The sequence below is a fragment of the Dermochelys coriacea genome, chromosome 21, assembly GCF_009764565.3.
Source record: "Dermochelys coriacea isolate rDerCor1 chromosome 21, rDerCor1.pri.v4, whole genome shotgun sequence".
NCBI lineage: Eukaryota > Metazoa > Chordata > Testudines > Dermochelyidae > Dermochelys > Dermochelys coriacea.
The window spans coordinates 18,390,638-18,415,445 of record NC_050088.1 but is presented as its reverse complement, the minus strand read 5'-3'; the positions used below and the strand labels follow the sequence as shown (position 1 = coordinate 18,415,445).

General features: G+C 45.1%; 1 protein-coding gene across 8 annotated transcripts in view; it reads right to left on the bottom strand.

The window, feature by feature from the left end:
* The window catches only part of IPO9 (importin 9), a 167,120-nt gene that overhangs the window by 15,988 nt on the left and 126,324 nt on the right, over positions 1 to 24,808 (bottom strand). For 5 of the 8 annotated variants that reach the window (XM_038379590.2, XM_038379586.2, XM_043500707.1 and 2 more), the window contains 5 exons: positions 23,498 to 23,646; positions 20,686 to 20,814; positions 18,131 to 18,406; positions 15,238 to 15,404; positions 3,840 to 3,973 (listed from right to left, as the gene is read on the bottom strand). In XM_038379590.2, the coding sequence (XP_038235518.1) occupies positions 3,840 to 3,973; positions 15,238 to 15,404; positions 18,131 to 18,406; positions 20,686 to 20,814; positions 23,498 to 23,646 (855 nt within the window). Of the gene's footprint in view, positions 1 to 1,623; positions 1,764 to 3,839; positions 3,974 to 7,995; positions 8,186 to 15,237; positions 15,405 to 18,130; positions 18,407 to 20,685; positions 20,815 to 23,497; positions 23,647 to 24,808 lie in introns of those variants that run through there. The other 3 variants (XM_043500709.1, XM_043500711.1, XR_005289802.2) reach the window with 2 other exon arrangements.

The window sequence follows — 24,808 nt, the reverse complement described above, 5'->3', positions numbered from 1 at the left end:
GTCCCAGTTAAATCATCCTAGCCAGGGCTTTGTCAAGCCTGACCTTAAAAACCTCTAAGGAAGGAGATTCTACCACCTCCCTAGGTAACGCATTCCAGTGTTTCACCACCCTCTTAGTGAAAAAGTTTTTCCTAATATCCAATCTAAACCTCCCCCATTGCAACTTGAGACCATTACTCCTCGTTCTGTCATCTGCTACCATTGAGAACAGTCTAGAGCCATCCTTTTTGAAACCCCCTTTCAGGTAGTTGAAAGCAGCTATCAAATCCCCCCTCATTCTTCTCTTCTGCAGACTAAACAATCCCAGCTCCCTCAGCCTCTCCTCATAAGTCATGTGCTCTAGACCCCTAATCATTTTTGTTGCCCTTCGCTGTACTCTTTCCAATTTATCCACATCCTTCTTGTAGTGTGGGGCCCAAAACTGGACACAGTACTCCAGATGAGGCCTCACCAGTGTCGAATAGAGGGGAACGATCACGTCCCTCGATCTGCTCGCTATGCCCCTACTTATACATCCCAAAATGCCATTGGCCTTCTTGGCAACAAGGGCACACTGCTGACTCATATCCAGCTTCTCGTCCACTGTCACCCCTAGGTCCTTTTCCGCAGAACTGCTGCCGAGCCATTCGGTCCCTAGTCTGTAGCGGTGCATTGGATTCTTCCATCCTAAGTGCAGGACCCTGCACTTATCCTTATTGAACCTCATTAGATTTCTTTTGGCCCAATCCTCCAATTTGTCTAGGTCCTTCTGTATCCTGTAGTTCTGAGCCCTTCGTGTCCCCCCCACCCCCGCTCTGTGGAGATGGGGTAAAGGAAGCAGGGGGGGGGAGGAGGGAGAAAAGGGGGACAACCTGACATTACCTCCCATTTCCACCCCACCCTCCTGCACAGCAAGCAGGAGGCTCCCAGGAGCAGCTCCAAGGCAGAGGGCAGGAGCAGCACAGGGCACTGGGGGGGGGGGGGGGGGAGGAGAAACAACTGAATTGCCCGGCAACTGATAGCCTGCTGGGCGGCTGCCGCACAGGGAACTTTGGGGAATTGGGAGCTGATGGGGGGCTGCTGGCCCACCCTGGTTCCAACCCCCACCAGCTCCAACGGGCTGCTCTTCCTGTAAGCAGTGGAGAAAGCAGGCAGCTGCCAAACTACGTTATAAGGGAGCATTACACAACTTTAAACGAGCATGTTCTCTAATTGATCAGCAACGTAACAACGAAAGAAAGTTTGAGTGAGAAGTTCTGTATTCCAAAAGCTTAACAATCTAAAGCTTAAAACAAGATTACTACTGGAATTGCATTGCATTGGAGTAGTATCTATATTACTATTGGAAAACTGTTTGACAGTCTATGTAGAATGTCCTACAAGTCCCCTCTTCACAAATAAGGACAAAAACAATATTCTACTTCTAAATGCAGTACATAAAGTCAGGGCTGAGCTGTGTTGGCAGGGCAGTGTGTAAGAAGCTTGCACTGCAGCTGCCCGTACAATACAATACAATACAAGAGGACTTCAGTCCTCTTTCACCAATATTAAAATGTTTATTTGTCATCACAATTACTGACTAAATTTTATTAAGCTAAGATTTTCTAAAGAGACTAGTGATTTTGGGAACCCAACTTGACACACCTTAAGGGGACAAGCAGTCAGCACTTCTGAACGTCGGACTCCTATAATACATCTCCAGTGGGGCAGCCACAAACTGAGGCACCCAAAGTCACTAGACGCTTTTGAAAATTCTTGTTTTTTGTCCGAAGTTGATGAAGCACCTGGAGGACAAAATCTTGTATCAACCAAATCTGAATTTCAACTCCATTATCTGCCTAACACCAGTAAAAGGTGTAAGGGCAAATACTGAAGAGTTGTAACTAATGATGGAACAAATGCATCTCAGTTCTCCATCTGTAAAATGGAGATAAAGGGTAGGGTAGTAGAAGTAATATTATATTCTCTATTTACATTGTAAGCTATTTGAGGCAGGTGCTGACTCTTCCTACGTGTTTGCACAACTGGGCTCCAATCTCAGTTTGGGTCTCAGGTGCTACTGGTAATATAAATGTGTAGCCTATTGCTTCATCTGAATGCTCTTCAGGACATTAGTTTCAGATTAATAAACCTCTTAAATAAAACAAACTGAGCAGGACCAAAGTTGCATCAAAATTTAACAATTGTGCACATTCAATTCTTACATGCCCACCTTCCTATTCATGGTTATGCAACATTGATGCATGAAACAAAAACACTGAAGGCAAAAAAGATAGAGGAAGAACCCAAAATACTTGCTAATTATGTATCAGGCCCAAAAAATTAAAAAGAACTGGGAAAAAGTTTAAGTAATAATCATATTTTCAAGAGTTCTGTTTGATTGTTAGATAATTCAAAAAAGGGAGTTCTATTTGGATTAAATATTGGAATAAAGTTCAAGTTTCTGATTTGGATTGTAAAGTGGATAAAATTGAAAGCTTCAAAGAATAACGAGTCAGGGTCTTACTTAGAGAACAAGGTCTAATGAACATTTGTCACAGTAACTTAGACACAGCAATGCTGAGAAATTGCTTTAGCTTGGCAGTCTAGAACGATGCTAAGGATCAGCATTTGGATCCCAAACCCTATCTTCAATTTAGGGACTGAGTCCTACCATTATTAAAACCAATCAGGGTTTTGCTACTGACTTCCACAGGAGCTGGCTCATCACATCATTCAAATGAGTACCTGGCCAACACATAGCATAGCACAGTCACCCTGGAGTGGTAATCCTTAGTCACTAAAACACAGGGGCAGAAACACTACAAAAATCAACATTACTTTACCAAACAAAAAACTTCAAAAAATTCCTTTCCTTTCCTGTAGCTGAAGCCAGCACTATTCTCATCTCAATCCAATGCTACTTATTTATTATGCACCGATGTTGATGCCTGTTGCCCAATGTCTCAATCAGAGTTATACTGTGGGGCTAGCAAAGTGGCTTGCAGACAGAGGGGGAGTGCCAGAAGAACTTTCTAAAAGTACCTTTGAGTGAGGGGAGAAGGTACAATAAAACTAGTACACTTGGAGTTAAATATTAAGTTTTAGTGCCCCAGATGAGACAACTCAGCGAGACAGCCCTACTGAGACTGAATAAATGTATGTTGCACAGAGATGGTAAACTACTACCTCATTTCCTCTCTAAGAAACCAAAATCTTGTGAAACAAAGAAGTGGTGGCAGTTATTCTCTGTGATAAAATGTTTATACAGACAATGTTCCTGTAGCTTTTTTTGGTGACGAGATAGCAAGTGTGTTGCAACTGCTGCTTACATCCTGTATTTCCCAGTGCAGCTCCACCTGTTACTTTCTAAGATCTCAATCCTGTCACCTGTGAGCCATGGCCCTGGTGTAAAGTATACTCTACCACCTAGTGGTGGTAACTTCAGACTCATTGGGCAAGTCAGACCTTCATTTCCTCTACTATGATTACCAATATTGTTCACAAAAAGCTCATTTCACAAAGGTTACCAAGCATCCCGATGGTATCAATTTTAGGTCCTTCAGCTAGGAATGAATTTGATCTACTGACATAGCAGTTGAAGGGCTCCATACCTCATGAGCTTTCTAATTTCCCCTAATCTTAAATTAGAAGTCTAAGAGCAATGTTCCCAAACCCAAACAAGAATTTGGTAAGCAATTAAAAGGTATATTAATCTTGCTAACTTTGGAAAAGTTCCAATAAAAAAAAAATCTGTTTTCTGTATAGCAACATACCCAACAAAACTGCAGGAGACCTAGAAAATATTTTAGAGGCTTTCCAAGTGTACCATGAGGTAATATTTATAGACCCAACCCTGTTAGAGCAATTTGATTACTTACTTTTGGCTGATTTGGATCGTGTGCGTATTCCCTCATCCATATTGAATATTTCTTCACCCTTCACCCTAATGTCCTGCAGGCGCTTGTCATCACTGTTGATACCATATTGGAGGAGTTTACACAATGCTACAGAGCTGAGGACGAAAGGGGAATGCATGAGTTTCCCTCTGTCCTATACATAATCCAAAATTCATGAACCAAATATAACTTTATTCAATTTACAGGCTTTATCTCAAAGTTCAGTTCACTATAGTTGTACATGAACTAAAAAATATTCCATGTCCACCCACTTATTCAGCTTGTGAAAAGGACTGAAGTTCCAGCTGCAGATATTCAAGGACATGAGCCCCTCCTTCTTGGCTTCTTCCCCTGCTTCATCCATCACAAAGGACTCACATTACCCCTGCTTTGTCCCAATTCCAAGAGTCAAGCCCCTCTCTTAAAAATCATGGCAGACCAAAAACTTGGTCAAGGTGGTATGATGATGATGCCTCTCAGACAGAAATTTAGGGATAAAAACATTGCTTAAGGTTCCCCAATCCTTTTCATAGCTATTGTCCTAACTTCTGACCCGTCTATTCATTCAAAAGCCCTATTATTATACATTGGGCCCAAAATGTGCGAGGTGCTTGATAAACAAATAAGACAGTCCCAGGTCAGAAGAGTTGACAGTCTACAAACAGTCGTGATGTTATGAGAGAAGACAGCAATAAAAGAGAACAGGGTAGGAGGAAGAGGACCACAGCTACAAGGTAGAAATGGCTGGTGGCTCTGCACACATTTGTTTTGCACTATGTTATTCATGTTCTTCAAAAATGACTAGTGTGTTTAAAAAAAAAAAAAAGTAATTCGGCCCCAACTTCTTAAAGCACTAAGGGTATAGTGCAGGTGTTCTCCAGCTTTTTTTTTTTGGGGACTGGAAACCCTTTGAAAATATTTCAGGCTGTGACAACCCCTGCCATACCATGTCACTCGTACTTCTGCGCAGCTACTGGTAGCAGCGCTGCCTTCAGATTTGGATACCCAGCCAGCAGCTGAGGGCAGTGCTGCTGCCAGCAGCAGCATAGAAGAAAGGATGGCAATACCATCCCATCCCATCCTTACTTCTGCACCATTGCCAACAGCAGAGCTGCCTTCAGAGCTGGGTGCCCAGCCAACAGCTGCTCTCGCGACGCACCTACAACAGTCTTGCGACCCCCTTTCAGGTCGGCACCCCCTGTTTGACAAACACTGGTATAGTGGGTGTAATAAATTAGCCACACAACTAAAGCATCAATTTATTCATAACTTCAAGACAGTAACAACCCCACAGAAGTCACATGCTCACTGACATAAGTGGTTATATCAAATGGATCAATCAAATCAAATTTCCTTCTCACATGCCCTGTGTGACAAGAACTTGCATACTTCAAAAAGAAAAGTCAGTCCACAGGGATCACCTTCATTTTGCCCTGCACCAGCCAAGGTTGCAGAAGTTTTTGGGGGCCCAGGACAAAATCTGAAACCGAGGTCCCCTGTCCTTCCAAAAAATGACCATTGAGGGGAGGTCTTGGGGAGTGTGGGGGTGTTGAAGAACGAGACTGCAACACACTCAACCTGCAGCAGCGGCTTGGCTCCTGTCCTGAAAGACTGGGCTTAGGTCCCTGCTCCCAGCAAGTAGCATCATGGCATCATTCACGTTTGGCCCAGCTGCCCCTCCATTGTGACCGAAGGGCCACTGAGCCAGACCTGAGAAGCACTGCGACCCCGTGTGCCAAGTCGCAACATCACATGTCTTGGGAATCTTCTCAAATGGGAGCCTGTAAAAGTTGCCCTTCCCCCACTCCCAACACTTTCACCTCCTTCTCTATCACAGCCCCAGTAGTCTATTGCCTTCTCTCCAACCCTAACCCCTCCATCTGCCCCAGTGATCCAATATCTTTGCCTCTCCTTACTTTTTTTTTTTTAAATAAGTTTTAAAGGACAGACAATCATCTTGTCTGAATTCCTGCATAACACAAGCCATAGAATTTCAACCAGTGATTGCTGCATCAAGTGAAAACTCCTGGCTGAGCTAGAGCAGATCTTTTAGAAAGACAGACAATTTTGATATAAAGATCTAAAGTGATGGAGAATCCACTGCATCTCTAGGCAAGTTGTTCCAATGGTTAGTTACCCTCACTGACAAAAATGTGAACCTTACGTCTAGTTTGACATTATCTAGCTTCAGCTCCAACCATTGGATATTGTTATGTCTGTGCCTGCTAAACAGCCCTCTTATCAGACATCTACTCCCCAAGTAGGTACTTCTAGCCCATTGTTAATGTCCATTGTTAGCCTTCCCTTTGATAAACTGAATAAATTGAGCTTTAGTCTCTCATTATAAGGCTGGTGTTCACACCATAAGTCTTCTTATGGCTCTTTTCTGAACCCTTCCCAATTTTGCAATATCCTTTTTGAAATGCTGATACCAAAACTAGACAAGTACTTCCACTGGCCCCAGGCTCACCCCATCCCTGACCCTCACAGTACAAGTCTGTCCTGCTTTTCCCTAGCCTCAAAAAGCTATCCCTCACTCTGATGCGTCTCTTTGGATACCTACCTCCCCCCTCCACTTTACCTCTAAGCTTTGAATGTGCGGTCTAAAATCAAGGCATTTGCTCCCCAAGCACCATCTTGGATCCCCTGCAATATGGCTTCTGACCTCTCCACTCTACTGAAGCAGCTCACACGACTATTTCCTAGCCAAATCTAAGGGCCTTTAACACCATCCTCATCCTCTTTTCTGCTTTTAACACAGTAGATCCATCTCGACATCATACCCTTGCTGGGATTTTGAGACACTGGGTAAAATTTTCAGAAGCACGTAAGCAACTTCCAAGCCTAAGTCCTGTTTTCAAAAGAGACTGAGTACTTAGGAGTCTAAATCTTATTGAAAGCAATGGGACTCTTGCTCCTAAGTGCCCCAGTCTTTTAAAAATGTGACCTAGGTGCTTTTGAAAGTTTTACCCATTGTTTCTTCCTGGTTTTTCCTCTTATCTCTGTTACAGTTTCTTCTCTCTCTCTTTTGGTCACCCCTCTCACTCTGAGGGCTCTGTCTTTGGCCCTTTCTTTGTTTTTCTCACTTTCCACCCTTCCACTGGATGATCATCAGATCACAAGGCTTCAGCTATCATTTCTATGCAGATGACTTGCAAAGCTATTTCTCTATCACCGACCTGTCTCCTTCCAGCTAATCCCACAAATCTCTGCTTTTCTCCCGACATCTCCTTTTGGTTTTCTTGTTATCTTAAATTGCAGATGGCCAAGACAGAACTGCTCTTCTCTCCCAAATTCTCTCCACTCCCCTCCTTCTTCATCACTGTCCATTCTACTTAAGGTTTCCAATCTCAAGATTATTTTGATTTTTTGCCCAACATATCCTGGCCATATCCAAACTGTTGATTCTACCTCCTCATTGTTGCCAAGATCCATCCTTTTTATCTCTACAGCCAACTCTCTCATTCAGGCCCCTTGTCTCTCCTTGACTACTATTTCATCCTCCTCTCTGGACTCCAAATTAACGCTTTGTTCCTCTTAAATCCAAATGACATTTTCTGTGACCGTCAATCTGATCAGGTCACTGTGACATTCCCCAGGGTACAATCTAGACTGATGGACAGCTGCGTCCCCTCAGCTCTCCAACCTGGGGTGCATTTTTTACACTGCTTTACTGTGAGAACCACCACTCCTGGTCTGCTCTCTCACAACCTCCAACATGCAAAATCACTCCCAGCTGAATATATGAGTGCTTCTAGCCAGCCACTCCTGAATTATATTGCAGAGCAAAGTCAGCAAATTCTCAGTCCCGCACTTGTCCCCAGAAATGTGCATCTTGTACTGCCCAGCTTTTTCCTTCTGTGCGGTACAAGCTCATAGCAAGTCCATCATTTAATTAATAGAAAATGATATGCACAAATCTTGTTATCTCAGATGGAGGGTTCCAAACACTTCAATCCAAACGCACTGGTTTAGGTAAACAATAAAACAATTTTATTAACTACAGAAAGATAGATTTTAAATGATTACAAGTAATGAGGCATAAAAGTCAGAATTGCTTACAAAGAAATAAAAGGTAAAATACAAACTAATACCTAATTTAGCAAGCTAAATGAATTCAAAGCAAAGGTTTTCTCACCACCATGGTTTTACTGGCTCAACTCCTTCAGTTGGGGCCACTCCCCCAGTTCAATGATGCTTCCTTTGTGTTTCAAATGTTATTGATGCCGTGAGGAGAGAGAGGTGATGTGTGTCCTCTGTTCTCCCTTATAGCATTTCTCTTCTATGAGAATCATTTCCAACAAGGGTTCAGGCGACAGCAAGTCTGTCTGCCAAGAGGTAAATGTCTCGCTCACACCCTTCTTCCTGCCAAAGGATGGCCACTCAACCCAGGAATAGTACACTTGATTGTGTTGACACCTGGCTGAGGTGCGGGCTAACCTTTTGTCTCCGAGGAAACTGGTTTGGGCTGCTTTTCTAAACGTTGCGCATGTCTCAGCAATGTAATACAGTAAAATCGTATAACTTTACACACAATGTTGGTACATATTTTACCCGGACAATTATGCTCAGTAGATGAGTTTTCAAATGACACCTCACAAGACATACTTTGTACAAAATTGATCATAGTCTTGCGAAAGTGATGACTCCTTCATAACCCTTCTATTGGTTCCTCATCCACAAATCTCATCAAATTTAAACTTACCATGCCCTGCAAAGCTCAACTCTGCCTTTCCCTAATCAAGGTTCATGTTGCTCCCCTTCTCCTCTGCTTTACCAATGCTCCCAGCCTTGTCTGGCAGATTCTTACATAACCACCTACAAATCTTCCACACAGCTCCCTCAGCATGGTAGGCTCTCCTTGAACTCATCCACAAAGCTTCTATCCTATCATAGAATCATAGAAGATTAGAGCTGGAAGAGACCTCAGCAGGACATCTAGTCCAACCCCCTGCTCAAAGCAGGGCCAACCCCAACTAAATCATCCCAGCCAGGGCTTTGTCAAGCTGGGCCTTAAAGACCTCTAAGGATGGAGATTCCACCACCTCCCTAGGGAACCCATTCCAGTGCTTCACCATCCTCCTAGTGAAAAAGTGTTTCCTAATATCCAACCTAGACCTCCCCCTCTGCAACTTGAGACCATTGCTCCTTGTTCTGTCATCTGTCACCAGTGAGAACAGCCAAGCTCCATCCTCTTTGGAACCCTGCTTCAGGTAGTTGAAGGCTGCTATCAAATCCCTCCTCACTCTTCTCTTCTGCAGACTAAACAAGCCGTTCCCTGAGCCTCTCCTGTCCTTGTTTAAGTCCCTCTAAAAGAACCACTTCCACCATGCTGCTTATACTGAATTGAATTGACTTGCATGTAACTTGCATATAATTTGCCTATTGTTCTTGTATCCTTTTCTAACCTCTGTCTACTTTATCCTTGGATTACATGGCTCTCTGAGATGGGATTGTCCTTGAGTATTCAGAAAGCACTTAGCACATTGTGAGCACTTCAGTAAGTAACTGAGATTGGGGCCCCATTGTGCTAAGCACCATACACTCACACAGTGGGAAACAATCCCTGCCTAATGATTTTACAATCTAAACAGACAAGACAAAGAATGGAAGGGTAAACAGTAATAGAGAGAAATGAAGTAGCTTTCTCAAGGTCACAACAGGTCAATGACAGAACTGAAAACAGAATCCAGGTCTTCTGACCCAGTGCCCCATTCAGTACACCAAATTGCCTCCTAATCTAGTTATTCATTTGTGTGCTTTCATTTTGGACAGCATGATTTTCTTGATTATTTTAATGGTTGCCAGTTTGCCCCATAACTTTAGTGCACTGAACTTACCAGGAAAGAAAAAACCGTCACTTACGTTTTGTAACTGTGGTTATTCGAGATGGTTGCTCATGTCCATTCCATTCTAGGTGTGTGTGCGCCTGCGTGAAGCTGTCAGACTTTTACCTTAGCAGTATCCGTAGGGTTGGCTGTGGCGCCCCCCTTGAGTGCCGCACTCATGCAGTGGTATATTAGGCGCCAACGACCTTACACCCTCTCATTTCCTTCTTGCCAGCAACTCCGACAGAGGGGTAAGAATGGGTAATGCAATGGACATGAGCAACACATCTCGAAGAACAACTGTTACAAAAGGTAGGTAACCGGTTTTTCTTCTTCGAGTGCTTTCTCATGTTGATTCCATTTTAGGTGACTTGAAGTATGTTCTCAGCTTAGATTTAAGTTGTGCTACAACTGATCTCATTGCATTATAGAGGAAGGTTAAACCTAACACTCACCAGACTAATAAACTTATTCTTCTTCGAGTGCTTGCTCATGTCGATTCCATTCCAGGTATGCGCGCACCCATGTGCGCAGTTGTCAGACTTTTGACTTAGCGGTATCCGTAGGGTCGGCTGTGGTGCCCCCTTCAGTGCAGGTGGGCTTGCAGTTCACAGTTTGGCAGCTTATAGTACTGCTCTACCCAAGTCAGCATTGTCCCAGACCTGCTGGGCAAGTGGGTAGTGGGATGTGAACGTATGGACAGACGACCAGGTGGCCACCCTACAGATGTCCTGGATAGGCACTTGGGTGAGAAAGGCTGCCGAAGAGACCTGCGCCCTGGTCAAATGGTCCGTTACAATCACCGGGGGTTACACCTTCGCCTGATCATAACAGTAGCAAATGCAGGCAGTGATCCAAGAAGAAAGTCTTTGACGATCTTTTGGCCACTGCGACGAACAATTCCATTAACTTGCGGAATGGGTTGGTCCTTTCAATTATAGAAGGCTAATGCACTCCAGATGTCTAGGGAATGCAGCCTATGCTCCCTTCTCCAACTTATGTGGCTTTGGAAAAAAGACAGGTAAGAAAATGTCCTGGCTCGTATGAAACTGAGAGACCATCTTGGGCAGAAAGGCCAGGTGTGGCCTCATCTGGACTTTGTCTTTGTAAAAGACAGCACAGGGCAATTACATGGTGAGCGCCTTAATCTCGGAGACCCAGTGGGCAGATGTTACTGTGACCAGGAATGCAACCTTCCAGGTCAGGAGAAAGAGAAAGCAGAAAGCCAGAGGCTCAAAGTGGGGGACCCATGGGCCGCAACAGCACCAGATTCAGGTCCCACGGAAGAACGGGGTCCTTGACATGCGGGTAAAGGCACTCGAGGCCCTTGAGGAACCTGACCTTTATGTCCTGGGCCAAAACTGACCTACCCTTGAGCAGCGGATGGAAGGCTGAGATTGCTGCCAAGTGGTCCTTAATAGATGAAAGGGACAGGCCTTGGAGCTTGAGATGCAGAAGTTAGTCTAGAATTAACTGCAGTGATGCTTGTTCTGGCCAAATGCCTTTATCCGAGGTCCAGCAGGCGAACCACTTCAATTTGGCCAAGCAGGTCGCTCTGGTGGAGGGCTTTCTATTGCCCAACAGGATCCGTTGGGCATCGACTGAGCACTGCCACTCCTGTGCATTCAACCATGCAGCAGCCAAGCTGTCAGGTGCAGTGCCTCCAGGTTCAGAGGCAGAAAACTGCTGTGGTTTTTTGACAGCAGGTCCGGCTGGAGCAGCAGCTGTAACGGAGTGGCCACCAAGAAATCCAGCAGTTTGTTGAACCAGTCCTTCGCTCTGTCCAGCTTGATCTTCATGAGAACTCTGAATTAATGGAACTGGGGGAAAGGCGTAAAACAGAGACTCCGACTATGGGAGCAGAAAGCCGTCCAACAAGGAGCCCCGTCGATCCCCCAAATGGAGCAGAAAATTTGGCATTTCCTGTTCTGTCCAGACACAAACAGGTCCAACTGGGGAATTTCCCACTTGCGGAAAATGAAGCTGACCACTTCTGGATGGAGGGACCACTTGTGGCGAGATGAGAAGGACCTCCTGAGGTGATCTGCCAAAGTGTTCTTGGCCCCAGAAAGGTGAGCAGCCATGAGATGGAGGTTCCAGAGCCTGAGGGCTTCCTGGTAAAGGGTAGATGATATGGCCCTGCCCTGCTTGTTGATGTAGAACATAGTTGCTGTGTTGTCTGTTAGGACTTGGACCACATTGCTTACTAGGTGAGGCAGGAAGGCTTGGCAGGTCAGGCAGATCACTTTGAGTTCCCGGAGGTTGATATGGAGGAAGTGACTGACTGGACCAATGACCTTGCATGCTGATATCGCCCAGTTGGGCTCCCCACCCCAGCGCCGATGCATCGGAGACGAGTGATACCAATGGGGAAGGAGCTGCAAAGGAGACTCCTGCCAACACCGATGTAGGATCCTGCCACCAGGTGAGCGATGACAGTCCACAGGCCAGAATCCAGACCACCCAGTCCATGCTATGCCGGTTGGGGATGTAGACCAATGCCAACCACCCCTGCAGGGACCTGAGGTGGATCACTTAAGTGCAGGCCACCAAGTGTCCCAATAACCGCAGGCACGTGTGAGTGGTGGTGAGAGGGTGGGCTTGCATGTACATGGTGCAGTCTGCCATGACTTGGAACTGAACCTCAGGGAGGAAGGCTCTGGCACAAGTAGAGTCTAGGACCACTCCAATAAATTCTATGCACTGCACTGGGGATAAGGTTGACTTTCTCTTGTTTATTAACAGTCCCAGTTCATGACAGGAGGAACAGACCAGATCGAGATGCCGCTGTACCTGATCCTGGGATCATAGAACTGGAAGGGATCTCAGGAGGTCATCCAGTCCAATCCTCTGCACTCGTGGCAGGACTAATTATCTCGACCATTCCTGACAAGTGTTTGTCTAACCTGCTCTTAAAAATCTCCAATGATGGAGATTCTACAACCTCCCTAGGCAATTTATTCCAGTGTTTAACCCCCCTGACCATTGGGAAGTTTTTCCTGATGTCCAACCTAAACCTCCCTTGCTGCAATTTAAGCCCATTGCTTCTTGTACTATCCTCAGAGATTAAGAAAAAATTTTCTTCCTCCTCCTTGTAACAACCTTTTACATACTTGAAAACTTATGTCCCCTCTCAGTCTTCTCTTTTCCAGACTAAACAAACCCAATGTTTTCAAACTCCCTTCATAGGTCAGGTTTTCTAGATCTTTAATCATTTTTGTTGCTCTTTTCTGGACTCTCTCCAATTTCTCCACATCCTTCCTGAAATGTGGAGCCTAGAACTGGACACAATACTCCAGTTGGGGCCTAATCAGCACGGAGTAGAGCAGAAGAATTACTTCTCGTGTCTTGCTCACGATACTCCTGCTAATACATCCCAGAATGATGTTCGCTTTTTTTGCAACAGTGTTACACTGTTGACTCATATTTAGCTTGTGGTCCACTATGACCCCCAGATCCCTTTCTACAGTAATCCTTCCTAGGCAGGTTTCAGAGTAGCAGCCATGTTAGTCTGTATTCGCAAAAAGAAAAGGAGTACTTGTGGCACCTTAGAGACTAACAAATTTATTAGAGCATAAGCTTTCGTAAGCTACAGCTCACTTCATCGGATGCGTCCGATGAAGTGAGCTGTAGCTCACGAAAGCTTATGCTCTAATAAATTTGTTAGTCTCTAAGGTGCCACAAGTACTCCTTTTCTTTTTCCTTCCTAGGCAGTCATTTCCCATTTTTTGTGAGTGCAACTGATTGTATTTGTCCTTATTGAATTTCATCCTATTTACTTCAGACCATTTCTCCAGTGTGTTCAGATCATTTTGAATTTTAATCCTATCCTCCAAAGCACTTGCAACCCCCCCCCCCACTTGATATCATCCACAAACTTTAAAAGTGTACTCTCTATGACATTATCTAAATCATTGATGAAGATATTGAACAGAACCAGACCCAGAACTGATCCCCGCACTCATTATGCCCTTCCAGTATGACTGCGAACCACTGATAACTACTCTCTGGGAACGATTTTCCAGCCAGTTATGTGCCCATCTTATAGAGGATCTATAAGGTTGTATTTCCCTAGTTTGTTTATGAGAAGGTCATGCGAGACAGTGCCAAAAGCCTTTGTAAAGTCAAGATATACCACATCTACCTCTTCTTCCCTATCCACAAGGCTTGTTACCCTGTCAAAGAAAGCTATCAGGTTGGTTTGACACGATTTGTTCTTGACAAATCCATGCTGACTGTTACTTATCAGCTTCTCAGCTTCTAGATGTTTGCTCCATTATCTTTCCAGGTACAGAAGTTAAGCTGACTGGTCTAATTTCCTGGGTTGTCCTTATTTCCCTTTTTAAGGATGGGCACTATATTTGTCCTTTTCCAGTCTTCTGGAATCTCTCCCGTCTTCCATGAATTCTCAAAGATAATCACTAATGGCTCAGATATCTCCTCAGTCAACTCCTTGAGTATTCTAGGATGCATTTCATCAGGCCCTGGTGACTTGAAGACAGCCAGGACTCTAACTACCAGCTAACCTAACACTTGACTTAATGGCTAACTAAATACCTACAAACTATGTACAAAGATGATAACAAAAGCTGTAAAGAACTGCTAATGCTCGTGATCTGTAAGACAAAGCGCTCCAACCGTCATGGGGAGTAATAAGGAACTGAGAGGGTGTACAGTTGGTGGTGCCTAATATACCGACACATGAGCATGGCACTCAAGCAGGTGCCACAGCCAACCCTACAGATACCACTAAGGCAAAAGTCTCTGACAACTGTGGGCGGGCGGGCAGGCGGGCGCACACACACCTAGAATAGAATCAACACGAGCAAGCACTCGAAGAAGAATAAATTTAATAATCTGGTGAGTGTTAGGTTTAACCCTCCTCTATAATGCAAAGAGATCAGTTGTAGCACAACTTAAATCTAAGCTGACAACACACTTCAAGTTCTTGGATGCTGTATCAAGCACTAAAACCCAGCTTTCACTGGGAAAACAGGTGTAGAGATTGAAGTTCTGAAAAGCCAATTCTAGACAGGGTATCACATTTCAGTTGATTTTCCTCTTGTCCCTACTGATTATTTAGATTCCATTACACTGTTGTGAAGACACCTAACATCTTTTGAGAAACCCTGAACAATTATCTTGTACAGTGCTTTGAAACAGTAAATATAAATGATAATCACTTCCATGAGCTGTGCTCACCAGTTCTCGCATTTTAAATGTCTCCCAACTCCTTCCCTATGCATTTTTTAAAGTACATTCTACAATCAGCTGGGCTACTGCTCTTGCACAAAAAAGATTAGGCAGTAAGAGGAAAAAAACCCAGACTGTTTCCAGTTCTGCAATTGTTTTCCTCCCTCTCCATATATAGAGCTGCCATTTAGCAAAGGAGGAAGAGATTTCAGTCCAGCATTGGAACAGAGTTGGTTTCTTGTTCCAGGTGGCTTACAATTTACCCCACCACCCAGTGCACCTAGCTACAAAATATAACAGGGAAAGCAACTAGTATGCTGTAGAGATAGTACAAGCATTTGGCTTATGAACTATCTTACCTGACTTTGCCTTCATATTGTCCATAGAACAAATGCTGCCGACTCATCCATTCAGCCATTACAAATTCCAAAGCAGGCTTGCCAGTTGGCCCAGGGAGACTGCTCAGGAACTCTAACAAGGGCTCCAGCTGGGAGTGAACCAGGTGAGCAAATACCATGATCAAGGACTACAAAAGAAAAAGGAACACTAGCTGTACATGTGTAATAACCTAACAATTAAGTGTTTTCTCTTTACGAAACCCTCAGAGGCTTCATGCGTTTGCTAACACTAAAAGGCATACAGATCCCTGCAAGCCTGTCCACTAGCCAAGAAAGCAAGTGAATTAGAGTAGGAGCGAGTGCTTGCCACCTTATTTAGCCCATAGAACGAGACAGCACAAGTTAAACTGCTCACCTGCATCTGAAACCCACAAGCCTTCCTAAAGCAAGGACAAAAATGACTAAACCAGCAGAGCTGGCACTGGGCTCTCCACCAGAAAAAATAATGATTTATATCATGGTAGCACCTAGAAGATGCAACAAAGATCAGGGCACCATTGTGCTGGATGCTGTAACATATAGGCAGAGACAGTCCCTGCCCTGAAGAGCTTCCAACCTAAACAGACAAGAGAAAGAGTGGGAGAAAGGCTCTCATCCCTTTTCCAATTGAGGCACAGACATTAAGTCATAGACATAGACCAAGTCTATCTCCCAAGTCCTAGCCCGGTGCTTTCATCACAAGACTATACTCATTCCCCCTTCTCATGAAACCAAACCCAGTAGCATTTCACCAGTGGAGATGAACCACCTGGCTTAGTAACAGCTCTGCCCACCTTTCTAAAACTTTCAGTTTTTGGTTACATGGTATTGCTTTCCAAGGTTCTGACTCAAAGACCAAGCAGTTAAAAATGAACAATATTCTTAAACTTTAATAAGAAAAGCAGGAATCTAAGTTTTTAAAATAGCCTCTATTTCTGTTTCGTTAGAATGCAGCTGCACAGCTTCTTCAGATTCCCAGGGTCTTGGGACACTGACCTGAAAAGTGCACTACAGAAGTCATAGGCCTACAAGTATCTCCACCTGTCCCACTTCAGTGGGCACGGGGATGAGATTTTTGCAACTGACCAATGGGAAAGGTGCTGTTAGCAACTGCAAACAAATGCTTTTACATTCCTAAAAAGGAATATTTTATCCCTCTCACTACCCTACTGCTATACTTGGGGACAGCTGTCATAAAAGCACCTCCTCTCCTCCTGAGCAGGCAGCAAAACAAAGGACATTTGGCATACTCTGTATTAAGGGGCTTCAGACAGGGTAGGGTAGAGCACAAAAGTCATGACCTGGGAAGATTTTATTTTTCCTCACACTCCAGCACTATCAATGTATAGATTTTTAAGGCCAGTAGGATAATTATGATGATCTAGTTTCACAGACAACAGAATTTCACCCACTTATTCCTGCACCAAACCCAGTAACTTCTGGTGGAGTTAGAGCAGTGTTCTCCACGTGAAGGGTCCTGGATCCACCAGTGGGTCACAGAAGGGTTTAAGTGGGCTGCATATGTCCTGGAGGCACTCCCTTCCACCCTAGGGCTCTCACTTCCCTCAGACAGCAGTGTAGGGAGAGGGATCTGGGCAGTAGTAGTCCAGAGAAAGTGGCCAGAGCCAGCGAGTGGCTAATCAACCATCTAGTAGCAATTGCAGCCCCTCTGCAGGGAGAGAGGGATCAGCTGGGGCTCCAAGAGGGGACAGAGGTGGGAAAGTGAGAGCAATGGGGCTGGAGGAGCCAAGCAAGCAGGTGGCTTGGAGGGCTGAGAAGAGAAGCAGGAATAATGGTGGGTCCCCCAAAAAGAACAAAATGTAGTTGGTGGGTTGCCTTAGTAGAAAGTTTGAGAACCACTGAGCTAGAGTACCTTTTAGAAAAAATTCCCATCTTGATTTAGAGACATGATGAAGATGACATCATCCTTGGGTGAGTTGTTCTAACACTTAGTTATCGTCTGTTAAAAATGTGCACCTCATTTCTACTCTTAATTTATTTAGTCGCAGCTTCCAGATACTAGATCTTGTTATGCATTTGAGTGCTATATTAAAAATTCAGGTGCTATCAAATCTTCCTGTTTATACATTTTAGGACTGCATTAGCTCTCTTCACCTACTGAACATGAGCTCCCAATGTGATGCTGTGGCAATACACCATGTTCCCTATACCCTCTGCAGAGTCATTGCTTCTAAGACACAGTCCCCCTATTCTGTGAGTAGGGCCTACATTCTTTTTTCTTAGATGACCTTGCATTTGGCTGCATTAAAATATATTTCAATGAGCCCTAGTTTACCAGCATTGTTCTGTGCAACAGATAATAAAACAAGACATAGTATTCCAGTAACGGCTTCACTACTGTGTTATATAGTGGTAACAGGTTTCAGAGTAGCAGCCGTGTTAGTCTGTATTCGCAAAAAGAAAAGCAGTACTTGTGGCACCTTAGAGACTAACAAATTTATTTGAGCATAAGCTTTCGTGAGCTACAGCTCACTTCATCGGATGTTAAATAGTGGTAACACCATCTCTTTACTTCTACTTGATATTTGCCTACTTACTGTTCTATAAGAAAACACCACTTAACTTCTAGAAGAGACTAAATGATATTTCTAGATCTCAAGTACACCTCAACTGAAATTTCAGTAAGAAGTGCCAAAATCAGGAGATGGCTTACAACATACGTGATGAAAGGCTTTAAATTCATATTCCTTTGATCCCTCAAGGCAGGAACTATGTCCACAGAATAGCCATTTTTGTAGCATACCTAGACTCTGCAATTGCATAGGTAGTGGATAGGCAGGCATGTAATGTAAACTTATACTTCAGTTCCTGACACTTAGATCCATTGTTTCCAGGGGCCTCCCAGCCTGCTCACCTGCATTACACTGAGTGTCTCTGCTTGTTGCATTTTGCTAAGGATTGCTCTCAGAATCTGGTCCAGGTTTTCTCCCAGCTCACTTCCTGCCTTGGAAATCAGTGTGGAGACTAGTCTGCCCACAAAAGCAGCTGTGAACTCTGAGGTCCGTGGATCCAGGAGTTGGCTCACCACCTGCATGACATACCACAGCCCATTGTGGCCTTGCTCATCATGCCATTGTGCAATCTGTTCTAGTGCTACTGAGACGTATGCACGCAGACACTCACCACCATTCTGAATACAAGAGAGAGAATTACTGTGTTAGAACTGTCAGACTCTCAAAAACAACTATATGTTGTGGGCACCCCCAAGTAATCAAGGAGAACACCCATTTCACCACAGCACAAAGCACTTTAAACAGGAAGAAAGAATTAATAAATAAGATGAGTGTGATAGGTAAAATGATGGCAGTTGTGAGAAATCCAGTGTTCAGAAGACCTGGAGTGTGAGTATCTGCAATTCTGTTTCATTAATCTAGTATGCAGATACATTCCAAGAGATTCCAAACAGCTAGAGTCCGGGGTAGCTAGAGAGTAGCATGAGGGACAAACATGACCCAGATTTCTACAGTAAAGTGCTCTGTTTCGAAAAAGATTGCAGTTCAGCAATCCAGCACACCGTATTCACCTTATTCTCACTGAAGCACTGCTCAATGGGACCTGTTTTCATGGGCCCCACCCACGTGAGAAACGGAAGTTGGAACCACAAAGTTGCTTTTCTCTGTTTGAAGGTCAGGGTGAGTAACTGACCCACCTTGGTCTATTCACCAACATGTTTAAAGAGCTGGAAGGCTCAAAAGCCCTTGCTTCCTATAACCTTGAAAGTCCAATTCCTTGCTTAGAGCTGTTATGATGACCTCATCAGGCAGCAGCAGGGGCTATCGGTAGGTAGAGCACAAAAGGTGCTTGTGCCCCTTCCCTACTCACCTGCAAAGGCTCTGGGAGTATGTTGGAGGGGCAAAGAAAGAAAATATGGTGAGGCAGGAACTGGCCAGGACAGGGGAGCAGCAGAAAAGCAACCACTACTCAGAGAGAGTTAGGTGCTCCGAGGAAATCAGGGACCAACAGCAGGCAGTGAAGCCTGCCCTGAGCATTTCCACTCCCCCTGCTTCTTTAGCCACTTTCCTTTGATAAATGCTGTCAACAGATGCAAGAGGGGAACTGGGATCAAATATGTTTTTTCCCCTTGCCTCCTGTTTTCCCCCACTCAAATTAACAGGAGACTTGCCTGCTATGAAGCCAGGCCTGGGCTCCCCAAGCTGAGGCTGCTTTGACAGAAAGCCGCTGCCAGTCAGGTTAATTACGAGAGAAAAAAAAGGGACATGTTCATGGCATGCTCCAGAGTCCTAAAGAGAAAAGACCAAGACTGGTCCTGACCAGCAAGTTAAAAGGAGGGTCAGCAAAACTCACCACAGACGCCAAAATGAGGATGGCAGCAATTATTTATAAAAGACAGTAATGGCACTCAGGCTTCTGGCAAATCACCAGTGTGGCTGTTGGTGGGGTCAGACTGAGCCCCCACAAGGCAAAATGACCCCTTAAAGCAGGGGTGGGCAAACTTTTTGGTCCTAGGGCCACATCGGGTACAGAAATTGTATGGAGGGCCAGGTAGGGAAGGCTGGGGGATACTATGCCTCCCCAAACAGTGAGGTGTGGCCTGGCCCCTGCCCCCATTCCAGCCCCCCGGAACTCCCACCCCCATCCAACCGCCCCAGGACTCCTGAATCCTATCCAAATACCTCTGCTCTCTGTCCCCTGACCATTCCCCTGGGATGCTCATCCCCTATCCAATCCCCCCTGCTCCCCACCCCCTGACCACACCTGGAGCCTCCCCCTCCCCCATCCAACCCTCCCTGCTCTCCCCGCCCCATGTAACTTGTGGGGTGGGGGAAAGGGGGCCTTAGTCCTTTCTCTGTAGATTTCCCCTGCTTGTTTGGCTGCTTTCCCTGTTAGTCGGGCAAGGCTCTCCCCGTCTGGGCTTGAATGCTGGGAAGAGGGGCCAAACATACTGGAGATGGAGAGGGGCCCTGGTTTGCTCTACCCCTGTCCCCGGCAGCCAGGGGCTTGACCACCCCCCTGCAACCCTTCCTGCTCCTCGCCTCCCACCCCCGGAGTTCCCCCGACCGTGCCACCCTGGAGCACCAGGTCTGGCCGCGCTTTAGCTGTGCCGCCCAGGCGGAGCTGGAGCCATGCTGCCCAGGTGCTGGGGGAAATGTGACAGGCAGGGAGGGAGGGGAGCAGAAGGGGAGGGGCCAGGAGCTAGTCTCTGCCCACTCACCACACTTCCGGGGAGTTGGTTTGGCTTCTCTGCAGTCCTGTCCTGATCCCGCTCCCTGGCAGGAGCTCGGGGGCCAGAGGGAAGGGTCCTGCAGGCCGGATGTGGCCCGTGGGCCATAGTTTGCCACCCTCTTCCTTAAAGACTAGATAAAGCATGTCAATTGACTGACTTGTGTCATCCAACGCTTTGGACTGACATGATCCTGCAGTCCCTTGCCCCTTCCCTATAGACGTTACCTGCATGGTAGCATTGTCATCCGTGTGCAGGCTGCACTGAGCCACCGCAGGGAATGCTTGGCAGATCAAGAGCTGGGAAAGAGGAGGTTTCGTATTCCTCACAACAGTGGTTAATATATCAATAGAAGTCTGAAAGTGGAAAGCACATAAATAGAAGCGCTTTTAAACAGCAGTCACAGCACTGTAACTCAGCATTTCCACAAAGCCTGGGAGGGCAGGGTGAGATTCGAAGGCCTACCTGATAAGGGGGGGGGGGGGAGGGCACACAACAGTGACAGTGCAGATTCTCCTGTGGTGCCTCGCTCACATGGAGGGGGGAGGGAGGAGAAGGGAGGGAGAGGGGTGTTTGAGTTTGTTTTCTTGAAAACTTTTCAGAAGTTGGAGAAATGCTTTGGTTTCTAGTGAGTGCCAGAGATGCCACCCCTCATACACACTGCAGATTGAACAGGAGTCTTATAAGGATGATTTCCTAAGAACTGAGCCTCATTTCTACCCCCAACCCACACCAAATCTCTTCTGCCAGTCACCAGCACTTGACAGATACGGAGCAGGCAGCTGAACGACAACAGATGGAGCATTCAGCAGCAGCTCTTTCCCTGTATAGGAAACACATTATTTCAGCAGCAGGTAAAGGCCAACGTTCAGTAGCACGTAGTTTTTAAACCCCCTTTTTCAAATAAGGAAGCTTTTTAGCATCAGTTGTGTGTGTCTAAGTGGCTCTGATCACTCCCATTTCACAGGGCTTCATGAGATGGATTACGCTTTGTAAGAAAACAAAGATTTTTCAGCTTTTAACCCCTGTAACATGCCTCAAACACAAGTACCAGGGAGGTTTGAAGATAGCAGGTAGCCCATAGCAAAGGTACTTTTCACAGTCACCCTTGACAACATGCTGTTCAGCTGGTATACAGCTGCACCTGAAGTTATTTTAAAAAGCTTGTGTGGTGAAACATTTCGGTTAATCTGATTTACCTAAAGGAACCAAGGGCAAACCAGAAAGGACACTTATAAATACTGCAGGAGGACTGAATATCTCTTCCTCTCATCAACTATGCGCCCTTAAAATGTAAGAGTAGGGCTCTTCAGCAAGATAGCTTCCTCAACCAGCAGAAAGCACAAAAGGGGATTCAACAAAAATCAGTTATTTTAAAAAGTGCTTCTCAGCATGCAAGCAAATTCTCAAAAGGCTGGGCTGAGTGACATGAAAAGTATGCATGTAGTCATTCCATTTGTATCTATTCAAATCACATGACACTACCCACAAATGCCCCTGCTCTGGCAGTTAGTGCAGAACAACTGACTCCCCCGACTAGTTAATTCAAATTTTAGTTTAATATTGGCAAGTGTAACAATGCATATGTAAATTTATCTATGACGACACTTTATATCATTCCATTTGATTTTTAAAAGGGATGATGATTAATAATGCACGTTATAATAAAGGGTTAATCAACTGTCAGAGTAAGACAGGTCAATAGACTGCTCAGGCTACGTTTTAGTCATGGGTATTTTTAGTAAAAAATGGACAGGTCACAAGCAGTAAACAAAAATTGACAGCCTGTGACCTGTCCATGACTTGTACTATATCCCTAACTAAAACTTGGGCCGGCAGTCTGCAGATGCTCTGCAGGGGCAGTCTGGGAGTGCGGCTCAGACCCCCCGCTCATGCGGGGGTGGTGGCCCGGCCCCACACTGGTGCTGGGGGTGGAGGAGGGAGAGCAGGAGGCAGCACATGGCCCAGGACCCCCACTGGTGCTGGGGGGGAGGGGATGTGTGGGGGCGCATGGCACAGGACCCCCACTGGTGCTGGGGGGAGGGTTGGTGCGGCTGGCAGGCTCCCTACCCAGCTCCATGTGTCCCTGCAGCTCCTAGGGGGAGGGAAGGCAGGGGAGCTCTGCGCGCTGTCCCCGCCAGATGGGAAGGAGCAGCATGCAGAGCCCCCTGGGCCCCTCCTAGGAGCTGCAGGCACATGCCAGCTGCTTCTGGGGAGCCTCCCCCAAGGTAAGTGCTACCCTGTACCTCAACCCCCACCCCATCCTTGAGCCCCCTCCCACACCCAAAATGCCCCAAGGGCTGCCTGATTTGCTCAGGCAGCCCTGGAGCCAGCCGCACCGGCCACTGTGGAAGTAATTGGAAAGTCACAGAATTAGTGATTTCCATGACCTCTGTGACAGACATGCAGCCTCATTCATAACAGCCAGTTATAACGACATAAAACCACCTTCTACTGATGTGCTTATAACCAGGTATAACACATACTCCTCTCTGCTGGTTATTATAAATATTTTAATCATGTATTAATGCTTTATAAATGGAATCTCAATATAAAGCATGATCCTATATATTTTACATATACACAGTTACATGTGAGGTGTTTCATTGTGTACACAAAGGTGCAAACTCATATGGGAGGATATGTACAGCTTGGATTCTAAAAACTGTGCATGTACCATGTTCATGACATGTAATGTGCATTACTGGAGAATGCCCTATTGTGAGAAAAACTTACTTCCATAGGTTGCACTATTTCAAATGGTAAGAAAGAGCTAAAGACACTTTGTAAAGACTGGAAGAAGGCTGACAGACAACAGAGATAAAAGACTATGATGTGCATTTCTTCCAAACCTGGAGATCTCTTTCCCCACAGAAAGATCTCAGTCACTGAAGACATCGCTCAATAGTAGTTTATGAGCTTCCTTTCTTGCTCTTTTCATACCAAAACAGGTTGATGGAATGGCATAAAGCCAATGCTTTTACTAGGTGCACCAAGAACCTAACCTGCAGCTAAACCATCTTTTGCCATAGTACTTACTGCACAAAGCCCTGCCGGAATCTTATCAGCAGGAGCCTGCATGATGCTGACGAGAGTTGGGATTAGTCTCATCTGCATTGGACCCTGGCAGGCTTCTATCTGTGCTAGCTCCTTAAAGATATCTTGGGCGAGAGAGGCAACAACAGGATCTAGAGTGAGAAAGCACCAGTTACTAAGACAAACTAATGAGTATTGGTCTAAAGTTTTGTTGTCATTTCAATAAGGTAAACTGCAAATTTCATGACAGGAGGTTACACAAATAGTCTTTACTGGACTATCCAGTTTACTTTCAGCCTCAGTAAGCAACTAGAAGTAATCAGAAGAAAATTCAATCAGTTTCTGTATGGCTATATGGCATTTACTAAACAATTCTGTGCATGAAGGTAGACTTTCAGTATATTTGTGTCTGTAGCCAAAGAACCAAGTATCATGCTGCACAACAAATCTGATACAATAGGGAACTGGGAATAATGTGGCATTTCACCCTCACCCCTTTGCCCTTCTTTGTCCTCCAGACCAGGGAAGTACATTGATTAATACAAATGATTTTAGTATTAAACTCAATTTTATGCCATCCACAAAATTGCAGCCTTCAGTCTGGGGCAGAATTTTACAGTGACAAAGTTTAAGTACACCACAGAAATTGTCAGGGGAATGCTGGAAGTTTTGACACCTGAGTAGGGAACCTTAGCTTGGGCACCTAGAAATACAAGGAAAACAGTTATAGTTTTTGGTATAGAGGAAGCAGTTTAGGGCTTCAGTATTTGAAAGGGGATTTTTTTCAGAAAGGGAACGAGTTAAAATTTGGCAGTGGTGCATTTGAATTCCTCATTCAGGCAACCCAAACAACTACCAGCACTCAATTACCTCAGTGGATAGCTACCCAATATCAACAATAAATAAGCAGAACAAATTGATGTTTCTGTTAAGATATTCTACAATAAAATAGTTGAAGTTTACATATAGCAATCAAACTTAATGACAAGTTAAACTTCTCATATACAGTTATACTGATTAAGGGTGTCTGGAGACTCAGGCTGGCATTACTACATTACAAAGTTCATATTTTAAACATTTTTATTGCAACCATAAGAGCTAGAGATGTAAATTCATAGATTTTAAGGTCAGAAGGGATGATCAAGATCTAGTTTGACCTCCTGCATAACACAGGCGATATAATTTAATTCAGGTTTCAGAGTAGCAGCCGTGTTAGTCTGTATTCACAAAAAGAAAAGGAGTACTTGTGTTAGTCTCTAAGGTGCCACAAGTACTCCTTTTATAATTTAATTCAGTGATTCCTGCATCAAGTCC